The sequence below is a fragment of the Salmo salar genome, chromosome 12, assembly GCF_965601325.2.
Source record: "Salmo salar chromosome 12, fSalSal1, whole genome shotgun sequence".
Classification (NCBI taxonomy): Eukaryota; Metazoa; Chordata; class Actinopteri; order Salmoniformes; family Salmonidae; genus Salmo; species Salmo salar.
In genome coordinates this window covers 38,172,653-38,191,987 of record NC_138302.1, presented here as the reverse complement: position 1 = coordinate 38,191,987, position 19,335 = coordinate 38,172,653, and the positions used below count along the sequence as shown (strand labels likewise).

Sequence of the window (19,335 nt, the reverse complement as noted above, 5' to 3'; positions counted from 1 at the left end):
TGATGGTTTGGGATGAGTTGGACCGCAGAGTGAAGGAAAAGCAGCCAACAAGTGCTCAGCATATGTGGGAACTCCTTCAAGACTATTGGAAAATCATTCCTCATGAATGATTGAGAGAATGAGTGTGCAAAGCTGTCATCAAGGCAAAAGGTGGCTACTTTAAAGAATCTAAAATATAATTTGATTTGTTTAACACTTTTTTGGTTATTACATGATTCCATGTGTTGTTTCATAGTTTTGATGTCTTCACTATTATTCTACAATGTAGAAAATAGTAAAACAATTAAGAAAAATGAGGAATGGAATGAGTAGGCGTGCCCAAACTTTTGACTGGTAGTGTATATATGATAAAACAATGATGTTTTATAGCTGCCATGAAACAATTAGAACTGTTATGGGACAGAGTGACGGCATCATTTATTAAAGAACCTCCACTATCATCGAAGCTACAAAAAATTTATTGTAATGTAATAGGACCTCATATCAACGTCTCGCCATATTAAAAATGATTCATGAGCTGGTGATGAACTTCGGTTATAAGCACCACCTATGTAAAGTTACTTTTCAATTTCAGATTGTGACATTTGCAATTGTTGAGTATATTCATTGGTAATATTGCTAATTGAATGTAGCACAGTACAAATTAACTGACATTCTATCAATGTACCAAGTATGTCTGCACTGGGTATGTACTGCACTGAACCTACCTTCTCTCTGATCTCCAGAGCCCTCTTGCAAAGGGGCTCAGCTTCCTTGTACTTCCCCCTCTTTCCATACAGCACTGCCAGATTGTTCAGTGTTGCAGCCACCTGAGAAACAGAAGGATTAGTGAGCAGCTTTCATCATGTTATGTAGCTGCTCTGTGCCTGCAGTGAGGCGAGTCAAACAAGGGATCCTGTACTGTTTTAGTGCTCCCAAAAGTGCAACTACAAATGTGTCATCTTATAGACCTCTAACAGCACTACATATTGACATTAATATACATTGACAATAATTGTTCAATTTGTGATAACGGACATTTCACCTTTGGGAGCATTTACACAACAGTGACTGAGGACCTTTGCATTCCCGTCATGCTCATGTACTTTCCAGGAGCCTGTGATGCGGATGTGTATGAATGCATATTAACTAACATCTCTCTGGCTAGATGCCTGTCCAAGTTCTGACACAACCAGGTTTGCCATTAGGAATGTGATAAATAGTACATTCCTGTAATGTATTAATGGCCCACATGCTTCAGGACTAACCAGCCCTTGGAGCCGCTGACGGCGGTTTCAACCTGACCAGCTCCAACCCATGTCCTTGCAAATCTTAATATCCAACCAAAGATTAACAACAACAACAAAAAACGCAGAAAAGTCCCTTTCGTCTAGTGAGAAAAGAGATTGCTCCATCCGGTAGACTAGCTCACCGCAGGGTGGTCTTTCCCAAGGGTTTTCTCCCGGATAGACAGTGCATCGTTGAGAAGGTGAGCCGCCTCCTTGTATTTGTTCTGATCCCTGAAAAAAAAAAAAAAGAAAAATGCAAAAGTCTAAAAGAAAAAGATCCTGAATACACTCGGTAGAGTAGAGAGAAGCAGTGTGGTGTAGATAAGTGGTATTGGTGGTGAAAAAGTGTGGTTACAGAGGTGTTACAGTATAATGACAAAGGATAGCAGCACATAAGTGTGATAACACGGCTCCGACACAAAGACACACACCTGTAGACCAGGGCCAGGATGTTGAGCATGGTGGCCACGTCAGGGTGGTCGTGTCCGGATGTCTTCTCCAGGTCCTCCAGGGCCTGTTTGCAGAGGGGCACGGCCACCTCGTAGCGGCCCTGGGAGGCGTACTGGATAACCAGGTTGTGGAGGGTCCTCAGGCGGGCCGGGATCTCATAGCCACCCTGCTGGGCCGCAGCCACCGCTGCGCTGTTATGCTGGTGCGGCACTGAAGGAGAGGACGGGGCAGGGACATATGTGGTTTGTTCACAGTTAGAAGGTTTGGGCAGTTGCTGCAGAGTTTTACGTTCGTATAATATGGATTTGGAATTCTCATTGGCATACAATCAATAGAATGTAAAGATTTGAAGACCAATAAAATGCCAGTTCTGTGCTAATAAAATGATCCGATTTGAGGGTCCTTAGCTCAATATCTCTCAATATCTCCATTTCAAATATGGGACCTTAAATTTATAAAATAAGATGACGCAGCAGATTGTTGTTTGACGTTATGGACCAAAGATATGAACATGAAAGAAACTATACTAATCCGAAACTGTATGACGACGCAGGATATGGTTGTAGTAGACAGACCGCTTACTTCCTTGACTGTTTTCCTCCTCATCATTGGGGAAGAGGTCATCCAGTGCATCTTTTGGTGGCTCTCCATCTTTCTCCTCCTGGAAAAAAACAATGTCGCTTATTGCCAATTTCATCCTTTTCTCAGGACATCTGGTTTGGTCTAAGAAGTGGAATTCTAATTATATACTCAGTGGCAGTTACATTTGCCAAGACCTACCCCACAGTATACAAACAGCCAGGGCAGCGCTTTTGACTATAAATTAAAGTTACATTGTGCCTTTATATCCCAGATGGCCACAAGAAGTTTCCATCGAATTGAGGGTCAATGTTTGACAGACAGCAGGGTGCTCAAGGAGACTCATGCACCTCATCACGGTTCCCTTCAGGCTGAACTAGAAACACTCCACCCCATACCCCCTGTCCTTGCATTCCCAGACACGTACAAGAACTATAAATATTATAAAGTATAAATATAACAGCCGACATCATTTGAACAGTGCTAAATTCCAGTCTGGACTACATTTGGTACATATTAATGACCTCTCGTCAATATGTATACATGTTAATGACTAAATGCCTTAACAGCAGCCAAGGGATAGATGACTTCCGCCCAACATACACTTTAATCAGTTCATAATGGTTGGGGCTTCATTGTAAATAAGAATTTGTTCTTAACCGACTTGCCTAGTTAAATAAAGGGTAAATGAATATTAAAAAAATATATATATATATTAAAGATGGCGAGTGAGACCCATTCATTCACCTTGGCAGCCTGCATTGCTCATGAAAAGGGAGAAAAAGAGGGAAGAATAAAGAAGATTACGAGAGTGAAATGGCTCTTTTATGACAGAATATGTCGCTTGTCTGTCTAGTTAACTAATAGGCTGCTAGGCTTTACGAAAGACGTGCTCTCAGCTCTCATTTCATCTTGTAGGGAGAATTCCCTAGCCATCAATCTGCTCTAAAAATGATCTTGCACATAAATGGAGAGATCCAAATCCTGGTTGAGAATAGAGAATTTAGACTAAATTAGGCAGTAGAGAAGAGGTCAAGTGTTATCGATAGGTCACAGTTGCAACCCCCCAGAAGCAGCTGCTTCAGCTGAGGCTTATGCAATGCCTGATTACTTGCATGAGGATTACAGCTCTGGAGCTGGTTCAATTGTTTATGATCAGGGAGTTTGTGTGTGTATTACCTCAGAGAAAGAAATGTGTTCTCCTCATACTTCATGAACTGATTCGGCAGTAGTGCCTTTGTGCTTGCGTGCAAGCGATTGTGTTGTGCATCTAAATATGGGTGTATGCGAGTGCATAACAACTCACAGTAGGGGACACATCCTCGTCGTACTTCTTCAGCTGATTCATGAACTCCAGGTGCTTCTTCTCCTCTTCCAGCTGGGCCACACTCTGCTCGCTCTTCTGCAGCTTTTGCTGGGTGCCCGCCAGCTCGTCCCGCAGCCACTGGTTCTCTTGGCACAGTCGACGTACCTGGGCACGCAGCTTCTGCTTCTCCGACTCCACAGCGTTCAGGTGGGCAGACAGGGCCATCATCACCTGATAGAGAAAGGTGCATACATGCAGAGGGATCAATTAATTATGTATCATTGCATGTGATTCAGCCCTAGGACCATGCCTCAGGACTACCTGGCGACTCCTGGTTGTACCCGTCCCCAGTCCACCTGGTTGTGCTTCTGATCCAGTTTCTGCTGTTCTGCCTGTGGCTATGGAACCCTGACGTGTTCACAGGGTGCTTTCCTTGTCCCGGACCTCCTCGCTCTCGCCCTACCTACCGCACCTGCTGTCTCAACCTCTGAATGCTTGGCAATGAAAAGCCAGCTGACATTTACTCCTGAGGTGCTGACCTGTTGCCCCTCTACAACCACTGATTATTATTATTTGACCCTGCTGGTCATCTATGAACGTTTGAACATCTTGAAGAACGATCTGGCCTTAATGGCCATGTACTCTTGTAATCTCCACCTGGCACAGCCAGAAGAGGACTGGCCACCCCTCAGAACCTTGTTCCTCTCTAGGTTTCTTCTTAAGTTCCTGCCTTTCTAGGGAGTTTTCCTTCTACATCTGCATTGCTTGTTCTTTGGGGTTTTAGGCTCGGTTTCTGTATAAGCACTTTGTGACATCTTTATAAATACATTTCATTGATTGATAAATAATGAACGTCACAATTTGTGGCAGCGGTGGATTCATGTGGCCAGAGACAGGCAGCCTACATAAACCAGAGAAAGACTAGTTAACTTCAAAACATGAAACTCTGACGCATTCAACATTATCTCCAGTTAGCGTTAACTCATGGGGATCCCACCCAAGAATGGATTGAGAAACTGTTCTATAACCACCCCAAGTCTCTTCCTATCACCCAGGGACCCTCAACTCTTACCTGCGCCTCGCCCAGCCCCAGCTCGATCATCTCCACTGACTTGCGCAGCAGGCTGGACTTCTCGTGCACCAGGTTGGCCTCCTCGTCCTTCTTCAGGCAGCGGATGGTTTCCAGCAGGCTGTGCAAGATGGAGTTGTGCTCGCTCTTCAGCGCCTCCAGGCCCTGGATCACCAGCTTGGTGCTGGAGATGATCTCCTCCTGGGACAGCTTCTCCAGACGGTCTTCTCTGGGGTACACCATGATTGACATTGCCTAGTGGACCTAGGACCTAACACACTTAGTGGAGGGAAGTGGAAGAAAATGAAGGTGGATGTTAGCTCACTCTTGGGGCAGTGGTTCCTTTTATCGCCATAACCTCACTTTTGGGGATTTTCTTTGGACCCATCAGAGAAAAACAATAGCCTACTTCTTTTCACAAGCTGGTTTTTAGTGACACAGAAGGGACTAGCCGCTACTAACCTCCATTTGGGAAACTGCTCTAGGGTCAAGTGGGGGGGGGGGATACACACCTCAATTGTCTGGTCTCGTTACGAGCTACACAGAAACTTGTCAACAGGAAGCTTAGTAATGCTCCAAGACAAGTCAGAGTGATGCTCCTGTTAACTATTTACAAAACATAAATATTCTATAGGCTATAGATAGCTACTACTTTGACTGTGCCACGCGTAGTTGATCTACCTAAGTTCTACAAGATTCCAATATCTTGAGACTTCCACTGCCATTAACAGCAGAAAAAAAAGCACAGCTCAAGTAAACATTCATTCATTGAGGTTGCTCCATTTACAATCCACGCTACATGTTTTGAATTAAGCTGGATAGAGATGTACAAGAAAATGGAAGCCTTGGGATACAAAATGACAAGGTAGGAGTCCAATCTAGGCCAAAATCTCTACACTCCCTAGAATCGACAAAGCCAGAGGAATAAAACACTTTGCTCCCCCTGCCTTCACAAGACAGTCACATGATTATGCTTGACGTGGGCATAGCAGCAGAAAATTAGGCTAACCCCCGAGCATTTAGCCCTGAGTTCATCATCAAAGCGCTTGTAGATAAATATGAGGAAACTGTTGTAGCCGGCTTAATGTGCATTTCCATTGTGGAAAAATTCCGCTCTAGTCACTCGTATTAGTATTCCTATTCCAAAACAGGCAGATAAATCACCACAGAGTTCGAGATTTTCATTTAAATTGAAATATCCCATTACAAAGTCTGTTTAGAGCCATGGAAACAGACGGCCAGAAATAGAGCACCAAGAGCCAATCATAAAATGAGAACTAGTCCTGCAGTGTGCCTACGTATCATTTCACCTGGATGCACAGAGCGAACGCAAGCGTGCACACACACGCAGCTTGACAGAGTAGTACAGTAGGCTACTAGCTTGCATGACATTCCTTTCATATTGAAAACACACGGCATTGAGCCTCAATCCATTCTTTTCAGCAAGCCTTCTAAAAATAGGTAGACGATACAGCCAAAGCCTATAGATTCAGAAAAATACAGAATTTCTTTTAAGAATGGGATTCGGCTAAATGTAATCTGGAAACAAACTAAATGGATATCTAGACTCTAGACTACATTGAACACAGGGTAAATAACTAGTGCAAATGGTAGCACATAGGCGGTCACCAATGTTGATACTAGGCATGACGGATTACAGAGGTCCAATTTCAAAGAGTAATGGCGCTTTTATAGGAGCATGAGTCATATTTAATGAAAGTGGCTACGGAGCCACTATTAGACTTCTCAATAGGCATCTGTAGGAAATTCCATTTCAGATTAACCTTGAGGCATAGTCAACAGTGTTATCACTCGGGGGGCAAGTTCCAAGAAAAAACATGATTCTTTGAGCAAGCATAGACAAAGGAAAGACGTCCTCAATACCATAACGCAGTTAGTCCATACGTCCAAAAGGTAATGAGATCTGGTATCAAAAACACTGATTTATTTGCATGGTAAAGCAAAGTAGTATATTACAGAAATAATGCCACACATGCAAACCAAGCATACAGCAGTGATAGTCTTCACAGGGTCAAGTACTGTTCAGCTACAATAGGTTAAGATGTAGGCTAGTAGAATAATTATGTCTAATTATTCATTGCAGTATAAAAGTTAGCTGTGGGCTAAAAGGAAGCTTGAAATTAGCTCTCTCTTAATTATTTACACAACGTCCCAGGGTGCACACTCAGAAGAAGAAAAAGGCACAAAGCAGAAAAACCATCATGATGTTAGCTCACATGAATAAGGGATATTGGGTTCCCTCAACAGAAATCACTAGCCAGGGTTGTACTAGCCTACACTGTGTTCCCTTTCAGTCAACTTAGGGGAATCAATTGAAATTCAACTAATTAATTAACAATTTCTCATAATTCTCTACTGTGGAGTTATCAATTAATGAAGTTGAATAAAGTTCCTGATTTGACATGGTATAGACAACAAACAAAAGCTTCTAGCAAATATGACGATGGTGACCGGGGCACACTACCATTTAAAGGAGAAGGAAGCTGAAATATAGAAATTGCCCTCCTTCTCACTTCCTCTGCATAATAGACCACCACGAGTGACATTAAAATTGCATGAGAACACAGTGTGGCTAATGCAGACGCTGTCTCCATCTCCACGCCCTGTCTCGTGTCATCCCGTCTCTTTGGTAGCATAAAGCCATTACTCTACAATCCCATCACGTCCAGATGGAATTATAGGTCCCATTGGTGAGCTATCTTTAAGCTGCTGATGGCTATGGGAGTGCTTTATCTTCTCCTGCCTCTGGTCTCTGCCGGTTACCAGTGGATAGGAGGGATTGCAGACTGATGTTTCTGATTTAGGGACATGTGGGAAGGAGGCACAGGTGGCTTTGGTTGAGGAGATGATATGTAGGGACGGCTGGAAACCTACTGGGGATGTCAATCAAAAAAAGAATACAACTTCAAAATACCTTAAATAGCTTGGTATACACTGTCATCATAAATTGCAAAAGCCTTCTTTGCAAAGTGATGAAATATTGTCGTAGCCTATTGTTTACATTTTGAGCTTCCATAAACATGAGCTGGGTCTACAGACAATCACGGACTACAAAAAGAAAACCAGCCACGTCACGGACACCGACGTCGTGCTTCCAGACAAACTAAACACCTTCTTTGCCCGCTTTGAGGATAATACAGTGACATCGACGCGGCCCGCTACCAAGGACTGTGGGCCTCCCCCCTCTCCTTCTCCGTGGCCGACATGAGTAAGACATATAAACGTGTTAACCTTCACTAGACTGCCAGCCCAGACGGCATCCCTAACTGCGTCCTCAGAGCATGTGCAGAACAGCTGGCTGGTGTGTTTACCGACATATTCAATTTCTCCCTATCCTAGTCTGCTGTCCCCACATGCTTCAAAATGGCCACCATTGTTCCTGTACCCAAGAAGGCAAAGATAACTGAACTAAATGACTATCGCCCCGTGGCACTCACTTCTGTCATCATGAAGTGTTTTGAGAGGATAATCAAGGTGCATATCACCTCCACCTTACCCGTCACCCTAGACCCACTTCATGTTGTTTACCGCTGCAATATGTCCACAGACGACGCAATAGCCATAACACTGCCCTATCCCATCTGGACAAGAAGAATACCTACATAAGAATGCTGTTCATTGACTACAGCTCAGCATTCAACACCCTAGTACCCTCCAAGCTCATCATTAAGCTTGAGGCCCTGGGTCTCAACCCCACCCTGTGCAATTGGGTTCTGGACTTCCTGACAGGCCGCCCCCAGGTGGTGAAGGTAGGAAACAACATCTCCCCTTCGCTGATCCTCAACACTGGGGCCCCACAAGGGTCCATGCTCAGCCCCCTCCTGTATTCTCTGTTCTCCCATGACTGCTTGGCCATACACACCTCCAACTCAATCATTAAGTTTGCAGACGACACAGCAGTAGAAGGCTTGATTACCAATGACGAGACAGCCTACAGGGAGGAGGTGAGGGCACTGGGAGTGTGGTGTCAGCAAAATAACCCCTCACTCAACGTCAACAAAACAAAGGAGATGATCGTGGACTTCAGGAAAAAGCAGAGGGAGCACCCCCACATCAACGGGACAGCAGTGGAGAAGGTGGAAAGTTATGTTCCTCGATGTACATATCATGGACAAACTGAAATGGTCCACCCACACAGAGTGTGGTGAAGGTGCAAGAGCATCTCTTCAACCTCAGGAGGCTGAAGAAATGTAGTTGTCACCTAAAACCCTCAATCTTTTACAGATGCACAATTGAGAGCATCCTGTCGGGCTGCGTCACCGCCTGGTACGTCAACTGCACCGCCCACAACCGCAAGGCTCTCCAGAGAGTGGTGCGGTCTGCACAAGCAACACCGGGGGCAAACTACCTGCCCTACAGGACACTTACAACACCCGATGTCACAGGAAGGCCAAAAAGATAATCTAGGACAACAACCACCCGAGCCACTGCTGGTTCACCCCGCTACCATCCAGAATGCGAGGTCAGTACAGGTGCATCAAAGCTGGGACCGAGAGACTGAAAAAGAGCTTCTATCTCAAGGCCATCAGACTGTTAAATAGCCATCACTAACACAGAGAGGCTGCTGCCTACATACAGATTTGAAATCATTGGCCATTTTAATAAATGGATCACTAGTCACTAAAATAATGTTTCCATATCTTGCATTACTCATCTCATATGTATAAACTGTATTTTATACCATCTATTGCATCTTGCCTATGACGCTCTGTCATTGCGCATCCATATATTTATATTCCATTCCTTTATTTAGCTTTTTAGGTAGTTGTTGTGGAATTGTTAGATTACATTTTAGATATTGCTGCACTGTCGGAACTAAAAGCACAAGCATTTTGCTACACTTGTAATAACATCTGCTAACCATGTGTATGTGACCAATAAAATTTGATTTGAGTATAGCGAAACAGGAAGATACTGCGGTTTATACTGAAGGTGGATCAGCTAAGCAACTTTATCTTTTGAAGAATCTGACTTTGTTCTTCACTACTTCTATTAAGGATGTATTGACATTTAGAAGTAGACATTTTACAGAAAGTAACTAAGATTGACAGTTTGTCTTGAACAAATGCATCTGTAACCTAATATATCCATTAACTCATTCAACGTCAACAATCAATAACATAGCCTCTCACAAGTTGCAATTAATATGTGTATTTCTTTTATTTAAACTTTAACTAGGCAAGTCAGTTAAGAACAAATTCTTATTTACAATGACGGCCTACCGGGCAAAGTGCACATTCTATAACATAAGCTACCCAACAGTGGTGCTAAAACTACCACATGCTTACAGGCCTAGGTCACACATGCATGCCATAAAGTCTTGCTCTGGACCAGACATAAAAGGCTTGGATCAGCATTTAGTGTCTGGTTCCTCTCAGGGAACTAGTTTATTAGTAAGACTACACTTTCCCATAACGTTTCCGTCTAACTGTGGCTAAATGGTTGATTTACTTTATGTGAATATAGGTAGGCCCATTTGTACACAATATCAAGTGAAAATAATGCATTGATGCTCACAGAACTCTTCTTGCTTAGATACACTGAAGGCCTTTAGACTATAATAGACACATGCTGACTTGAGATCCACGCATATAACTTCAAATTTCTCAGAACTCTCCTTTTGAAAGTCCAATTTACACACACATATTTAAAGTTAGGATGGGGCCCGGCCTGTATGTCTCCATTCTATCAAACCCAGTAAGTCAAAAGCAATGTTCTTCCGGTGTTTTCCAGCACAAAACAAATGTTGTTTTGAACATCCTAGACAACCAGTTACGGAGATTGAATGAAAATCTCTGCTGAGTCGCTAACCACCCTCTCCCATTTGTCTCCTCGATGTGACGCACCAAGGCTAAAGATACTTTTATAAACAGCTGGTCTGATATAATGGCTCTTCAAGCTGACATTTTCCAACCAATCTGGCAATGGTGAGTCATGGCAATGAATTGTTGATGCTGGTTCAAATGCCACGCTGCCTCTTTCAGTGAGACAGAAGGAAAGGGAAAGAGGGATACCTAGTCAATTGTACAACAATGCATTCAACTGAAATGTGTCTTCCGCATTTAACTCAACCCCTCTGAATTAGAGAGGTGCGGAGGCTGCCTTAATCGTCATGCACGTCGTCGGCGCCCGGGGAACAGCGGGTTAACTGCCTTGCTCAAGGGCAGAACAACAGAGGGGCTCCCGAGTAGCGCAGTGGTCTAAGGCACTGCATCTCAGTGCTTGACACCCTGGTTCTAATCCAGGCTGAATCACAACCGGCCGTGATTGGGAGTCCCATAGGGCGGTGTACAATTGGCCCAGCGTCGTCCGGGTATGTTCTTAACTGACTTTCCTAGTTAAATAAGGATTAATAAATAAAAGTATTTTATAGGCCTCTTTGTATGAACATTTTTGACTGACAAAGGAGACAACGGCCCAACGTGATTTCAAAAGTCGGTATGACGAGGGTCAATTATAGGCCCATTACCGTTTGTGTCAGCCCGCTTCGAGGTTTCACCACCAGGGCATACATTTATTTGACAGAGCACGTTGAAAGGAAACTTCACTGCAAACTACTATGAAAATAATTACAGAGGAACAAAAGCTTTCATACAGTACTGTATGTCTTCTGGGTGTGTGCACTTGAGCACCTGTCTGGTAAAACTGTAACTAAGGGACCAATTTCTTCCTTTTATCTCACTCTTTCAGATCCAGTTACATATCTGACTGCCATTGTTATGAGATGTCTGCAGTCCAAAGGTCACTTTACTTCTCCACTCTAGTATATAAAACAGCCAAGTGGACTGGACAAGCATCTCTGCTCAAATCGTTTGATGTCTGTTATTAGGAAAAACCGTCTGGGGGCAGGGCTCTAAATTAACATTTTTCATTTGTCGCACTGGTGCTCCCAACTTAAATTCTAGCTACTTTTGAAGCACATGTTGAGCCCTAGAAACTAATATGGAACTCTAAATACATGACTTTATTATAAAAGCTTGGTAAGAATACCTGTCATTTAAAGTACAAAGTCATTTGTGGAATATTAGATTTCTACATTGAGTTAAAGCACTATTTTCCTACCGAGATGCATTACATTGAAAAAAAACGGCAGGTTTGTGATGAGGACACGCAAGAGATCTGTCATTCATTCATTGCTATGATCATTGATTTCCTGAAGAAGCTATCCCTTTTCCTTTCTTTGTGCCCAGAAATGTTTGGATATACTGGTAAAGTTGGCAGGTTATTAGCCAATGAGGTAACATGACTGAAGAAAGACAAATGGTTATCATCGTCGAAGAGCGAGTAGTTTTAGAACAGCTCAAGATATGGTTTATTAATGTAAAATGTGGTCCCGTCGATTAGAGGTTGACAGACTACGATTTTGCAGCGCCGATACCGATATTGGAGCACCAAAAAAGCCGATACCGATTAATCGGAATGAACAATGAACTCTTTTATTTTAACTTAATATAATAAATACATAAATGAAATCTATTTTGTCTCAAATAAATAACAAAACATGTTTATTTGGTTTAAATAATGCAAACGCAGTATTGGAGAAGAAAGTAAAAGTGCAATATGTGCCATGTAAAAAAGCTAACGTTTAAAATCCTTGCTCAGAACATGAGAACATATGAAAGCTGGAGGTTCAATATTCCCAGTTCTTCAATATTCCCAGTAAGAAGTTTGATGTTGTAGTTATAGGAATTATGAAGCGTCGACTATTTCTCTCTATACTATTTGTATTTCATATACCTTTGACTAATGGATATTGTTATAGGCACTTTGGTATTGCCAGCCTAATCTAGGGAGTTGATAGGTTTGAAGTCATAAACAGCGCTGTGCTTCAAGCATTGCTAAGAGCTGCTGGCAAATGCAGTTTGAATGAGTGCTTACGAGCCTGCTGCTGCCTACCACCGCTCAGTCAGACTGCTCTGTAAAATCGTAGACTTAATTATAATAAACACAAAAATACGAGCCTTAGGTCATTAATATGGTCAAATCCGGAAACTATAATTTAGAAAACAAAACATTTGTTATTTCAGTGAAATAAGGAACTGTTCCGTATTTTATCGAATGGGTGTCAACCCTAAGTCTAAATATTGTTGTTACATTTCACAACCTTCAATGTTATGTCATAATTATGTAAAATTCTGGCAAATTAGTTCACAGTTCGCAACGAGCCAGGCGGCCCAAACTGTTGCATATACCCGGACTCTGCTTGCACTGAACGCAAGAGAAGTGACACAAGTTCCCCAGTTAATATTGCCTGCTAATATGAATTTCTTTTAACTAAATATGCAGGTTTAAAAAAAATATACTTCTGTGTATTGATTTTAAGAAAGGCCTTGATGTCTATGGTTAGGTACATTTGTGCAAAGATGGTGCTTTTTTCGGTAATGCACTTTTGTTAAATCATCACCCGTTTGGCGAAGTTGAATTAGGCTGTGATTCGATAAATTAACAGGCACCGCATTGATTATATGCATCGCAGGACAAGCTAGTTAATCTAGTAATATCATCAACCATGTGTAGTTAACTAGTGAATATTGATTGTTTTTTATAACATACTTTTAATGCTAGCTAGCAACTTACCTTGGCTCCTTGCAGCCACAAGGTCCTTTTGATGCTGCACTCGTGTAACAGGTGGTCAGCCTGCCACGCAGTTTCCTTGTGGATTGCAATGTAATCGGCATCCAAAAGGGCCGATTACTGATTGTTATGAAAATTTGAAATCGGCCCTAATTAAATCGGCCATGCCGATCTCTACCGTCAATGTACTATAAGAAGACCTAGTTGGGCTACAAGCAAGCCGTTTTCGCTGCAGTAATGGTGAAATCATGACGCTAACGAGTCTGCACTCCCTTGTCTCTCTAGGGCAGCGTTTCCCCAAACTCAGTCCTGGGGACTCCATGGGGTTTACCTTTTTTTGTTGTTGCCCTAGCACTAAACAGCTGAGTTTGGGAAATGCTGCCCTAGAGAGACAAGGGAGTGCAGACTCGTTGGCGTCATGGTTTCACCATTACTGCAGCACTTGGAAACAACAGTAGAGCGAAGCCTTATCATTACAATAATTATTATCTGGGAGATTTGTTTTAATAGTTGCACAGTTCTCCCAAAATAAAACTCCTGGTCTATTGGTTAATTTTTATGCTAGGACTCCGGTACACAGGCGCGAAGCAGGGGCACTCCAGTACAGTAGGTGGCGGTAATGCACCACAACGTCAGATGCCAACCTGCGATAAACCCCAAAGAAGAGGCGGGGGTGACAATGGTAGCTAGTTAGCTAGGACACTGATATATGCAAAGCTGGAGATTCCACCAAGTAGGTGTGGATATCACCATAGGCTACTTTGGGCTATTTGGTAGGGTTGCCTCTCCAGCTATGGGTAAACAAATAGTGACTTAAGTATACTGCAATAGTTTTACCGTTAGTCTTAGCATGTCAGCTAACAAACTGGTGGCAGAATAAGTATCATGCAAATCATTTGTTGTTGTGATAGACAAGTATGTTAATAACGAACGACACGTGAGGCTGCTGAAAACGTTTATTGAAACGACAAGAGCATCAGCAGTTTGCTTAGATTAATTAAATGAGAGTAACAGGAGTAGCCTACGGCTGTATCATACTCGGGGGCGTGGACACGTTAAACCACGCCTTGCCGTGTATCTATCGACAAAGGCGTGAAGACGGCGGGGGCGCTCGTGCATCAATCAATGGGATGCGCCCCTGCCCAGTCATGTGACATCCATAGATTAGGGCCTAATGTATTTATTTCAATTGACTGATTTCCTTATATGAACTGTAACTCAGTGAAATTTGTCAATGTTGCGTTTATATTTTTTTCAGTATAAATAAAATAGGTCTTTACTACAACTGTTATCAAGAGGCTACTTAATGTCTATAGTTAGGCTGTGTAGTTAACAAGGCAAGAACAATCACACTGCCTCTCTGATGTGTTTTCTTATGCAAAGTGTTGAATTCTGTGAGCCAAGACAAAAACACAGATGCTGGTATATGTATGTGGTTACATACCTAAATTGGTTAATTCCTCGTAGGACAGCCAGGAACTATAGGAGCCTTCTCGATGTACATGCAACAGCAAGAAACCTATCCCAACAGAATTCGCAGATCAGCACGGCGATATGGTTCGGGAAAAATGGGTGAATTGTTTTTACAAGAACGACGCCATTTTATTGCGGACAACTGACAAACAAACTCTTTGACGGTACATTCTAAATAAATATCAGGGCGACCACAATGATAAATGTGTTGCCAACGGAGCTTATTTTAAATCCAAAATGTCTTCCATGGATATTGATCTCCCAGCATCCACAGCGAATATCTTTGAATGACGTCGTCATGTATTGGATTTTTCGGGCGTGGCTGCTCAGAGGCTGTGTGTATGAGTAACAAATCCAAATACATAATTTCCATAGATACATCATTGGTCATATAGATAAATAAATCCCCCATTTATTTTATTAATTTCAATGGATACTTGCCTTCAACTAGTCTACATAGCAAATACATTAAATGTGTTGATTTGATTAATAACCTAGTTATACAAAAAATACATATATAACTAAATAGGTCTAACCAAACAAAAAAAAGAGCAAAAATCCAGATGTTCGAATATGGTAAATATGGTATTCAGTATTTCACAACTTAATGTTAGATGGTTCGTTACCCTGAAAGTAGTCTATGGGAGAAGCTAATCCATGTTTCAGTTTTCTTTGAACATCCACTAAAATATTTAGCTAACATTAGCCACGACTAGCTAATAATAATCAAAGGACCAAGCAGAGGCTATTTAAAAAAAATCCTTTAAAGGAAATGTATTAAACAAACGGTTCTCAAAATGGAAAGAGATCAATAGTTTCTAGTAAATCATTGTGTGATGCATTTAATCATATGATAAGAAGACAATTAGGAACAAGGAAACTCCTACATTTGAACGTGGCAAGAGTTGCGGGTTAAACCACACATCACTCGACGAACAACATTAATACCACGTTCAAGACAACTTGGAACTCGGAAATGTGAGACTTGTAAACTCGTTGTAGAAAGATGAGGTCCGAGTTTCCCACTTGAATATGATCAGAATCAACCAATAGGAAGCTCCACGCAAAAAAACGTACGCAAATTCAAGTTGTCTTGAACAACAAGACATATACGTAATTCAGAGCCCACATACCCAGGCTACATTACGAACAATTAAAAGACACACCCTATCCCCTCAGCCCTCAAATTAAGTGCTTGCAGGGCGAGGGAGGAAGGAATGATTTTTAAATGGATCGCCCTTGCCTGGAAATTCGTCACTCATTCATCCCGTGATGATGTTGATTTAAGCCACCGGTAGCTTGTGGGTGCTTTATATGCGCTACTGTCAATTATGATTGCATGTCTACTTATATTAACTATATAATTATTAATATACGACTACTGTATGATAGCTTGCAAATTAATTAGCTAACTGACGTTAGCCTGCCTAGCTGGAACTTCTGAAGAATGAAAATGTTTTATTGGTACAATTTCCAAAAGTCAACCAAACAAAAACTTCATTACTTTTACAAGAAGTGTTTGTGCATTAGTAGCCCAATTTCTAACCGTTTTACATTCGTTTTTACTTACACTTGTATGTTGACTTATCCATATTGACATTGAGGTTTAAGGTTTCGGTGGACTTTTCTTAGAGGATGTACAGTCATCGCAAATTGAATTATGTGGCGTTTCAGGCCCGAAGTGAACATAATTGTACACTCACAAAATCGATTAAAAAAAAACAAGGGCTGAGATGCTTACGATCATTTGGCGAGGGTAGGTGGATGAGGGTGTATCTTTTTTTTATTTGAAATGCAGCCTGGAGACGTGATAGCCCGGCGTCCCATTGTGACATAGCTACATGGCTCTGACAGATGGGATTCACTTCAGCGATAATTTGTCAAACCACACTAGCTTCGCCCGGAGTGGCTCAACATGTGGTTGCTAGCAAACCGAAAGCATGCTAGGTATCAACCGGCCAATGCATTTGTTTGGGGTGGCAGTTAGCCTAGTGGTTAGAGCGTTGGGCTAGTAACCGAAATGGTTGCTAGATCGAATCCCTGAACCGACAAGGCAGTTAACCCACTGCCTCTAGGCCGTTATTGTAAATAAGAATTTGTTCTTATCTGACTTAGTTAAATAAAGGTAAAAAATCAACACCCAATCCAGTAAGGTCGATTAGTCAATCACGGCTCGATATTGCAGAGAATCCCGCCATTTTCACGTTCCCTCGCCCATGCTCGCATTGCCCAACGGTCCCCCACACTCTTCGCTTCCCTCGGATGAAAATGAATGGCTTCTGTTTTTTCATCGCCCCCTATCGCCATCAGTGGATAGCTACGGTGGACACGCAGCGCCCGGGGAACAGTGGGTTAACTGCCTTGCTCAGGGGCAGAACGACAGATTTTTTACAGGTGTATAAAATCGAGCACATGGCCATGTATTCTCCAAACATTGGCAGTAGAATGGCCTTACTGAAGAGCTGTGACTCCCTCCTAGAGTCAACTGTAAGTGCTGTTATTGGGAAGTGGAAACGTCTTTCATATTTTAGATTCTTCAAAGTAGCCACCCTTTGCCTTGACAGCTTTGCACACTCTTGGCATTCTCTCAACCAGTTTCACCTGGAATGCTTTTCCAACAGTCTTGAAGGACTTCCCACATATGCTGAGCACTTGTCGGCTGCTTTTCCTTCACTCTGCGGTCCAACTTATCCCAAACCATCTCAATTGGGTTGAGGTTGGGTGATTATGGAGGCCAGGTCATCTGATGCAGCACTCCATCACTCTTCTTCTTGGTCAAATAGCCCTTAAAACAGCCTGGAGCTGTGTTGGGTCATTGTCCTGTTGAAAAACAAATGATAGTCCCACTAAGCGCAAACCAGATGGGATGTCGTACCACTGCAGAATGCTGTGGTAATCATGCTGGTTAAGTGTGCCTTGAATTCTAAATAAATCACTGATAGTGTCACCAGCAAAGCACCCCCCACACCATCACACCTCCTCCTCCATGCTTCACAGTGGGAACCACACATGCGGAGATCATCCGTTCACCTACTCTGCGTCTCACAAAGACACAGCGGTTGGAAACAAAAATCTCAAATTTGGACTCATCGGACCAAAGGACAGATTTCCACTGGTCTAATGTCCATTGCTCATGTTTCTTGGCCCAAGCAAGTCTCTTCTTCTTATTGTTGTCCTTTAGTAGTGGTTTCTTTGCAACAATTTGACCATGAAGGCCTGATTCACGCAGTCTCCTCTGAACAGTTGATGTTGAGATGTGTCTGTTACTTGAACTCTGTGAAGCATTTATTTGGGCTGCAATTTCTGAGGCTGGTAACTGCAGCAGAGGTAACTCTGGTTCTTACTCTCCCATGGAGGTCCTCATGAGAGCCAGTTTCATCATAGCTCTTGATGGATTTTGCGACTGCATTTGAAGAAACTTTCAAAGTTCTTGAAATGTTCCACATTGACTGACCTTCATGTCTTAAAGTAAGGATGGACTATTGTTTCTCTTTGCTTATTTGAGCTGTTCTTGCCATAATATGGACCAGGTCTTTTACCAAATAGGGCCATCTTCTGTATACCACCCCTACCTTTTCACAACACAACTGATAGGCTCAAACGCATTAAGGAAAGAAATTCCACAAATGAACTTTTATCAAGGCACACCTGTTCATTGAAATGCATCAGAGGTGACTACCTAATGAAGCTGATTGAGAGAATGCCAAGCGTGTGCAAAGCTGTCTGACATCGAGGCAAAGGGTGGCTACTTTGAATAATCTAAAATGATTTAATACTTTTTTGGTTACTACATGATTCCGTATGTGTTATTTAATAGCGTTGATGTCTTCACTATTATTCTACAATGTAGAAAACAGTAAAAATAAAGAAAAACCCTTGAATGAGTAGGTGTGTCCAAACTTTTGACTGGTACTGTAAATCAATGTATATGCAAAAACACAGGTATTGAAACAAACAATTCTGAAAATCAACCTGCAATACATGCTGTGAAATAAGATGATGATGATGAACGCGGTTTTGAGTGTTTTTTTTTTTTTAGCAAACATACATTTTTATTTTACTCAACAAGCTTGTTCAAATTCAGCTCACTTCGAGCAGAATTTGTTTAGTAAACCCACTTAAACACATTAGCTTAAATTCTTGTCCTTTTGCCCTCAACTCACAGAATAATTCTGATTAAGCCATCGGTTAAATTGGCTTTTTTTTTACCATGCAGATGATGATACCATAGTCTAGGAAAGGAAGCAGCAGTTGGGTTAATGTCTTTTTAATGGATACATTAAAACAGTTATTTAATCTATACAGTAACCCAAGGTTATTAATCGTTTTTCTTAGATAATTAATATGCTTTCCAAAAGATTAATCAAACAAATCCAAATATGTTTTTAAAAATCAACACTTTCAACAATTGTTCCATCTCTTGCATGAATGAAAAAATTGCCAGCTGTGAAGTTAATTCTTTGTCGTGTACCAAACAGCATGATATGGGACTTTGTTTGATTTAAAACCAAATAATTTGCTAGAAACCATTTGTGTTCATCTTGGAGACTTGCTCGTATCTGCAAAACATTTGAACCATACAGTATTTATAGAGG

General features: G+C 41.9%; 1 protein-coding gene across 2 annotated transcripts in view; it reads right to left on the bottom strand.

Moving 5' to 3' along the window:
* LOC106564808 (kinesin light chain 1) overlaps nt 1-15,019 on the bottom strand; it is a 35,456-nt gene extending 20,437 nt beyond the window's left edge. Inside the window, exons 1-7 of one of the 2 annotated variants that reach the window (XM_014131226.3) lie at nt 14,712-15,019; nt 4,676-4,951; nt 3,604-3,834; nt 2,301-2,379; nt 1,700-1,928; nt 1,412-1,499; nt 708-809 (exon numbers count right to left, since the gene is read on the bottom strand). In XM_014131226.3, coding sequence (XP_013986701.1) covers nt 708-809; nt 1,412-1,499; nt 1,700-1,928; nt 2,301-2,379; nt 3,604-3,834; nt 4,676-4,924 — 978 coding nt within the window. In that variant the 5' untranslated portion in view covers nt 4,925-4,951; nt 14,712-15,019. The remainder of the gene's footprint in view (nt 1-707; nt 810-1,411; nt 1,500-1,699; nt 1,929-2,300; nt 2,380-3,603; nt 3,835-4,675; nt 4,952-14,711) is intronic. The other variant, XM_014131227.3, reaches the window with a different exon arrangement.
* Between the last annotated feature and the right edge of the window lie 4,316 nt (nt 15,020-19,335).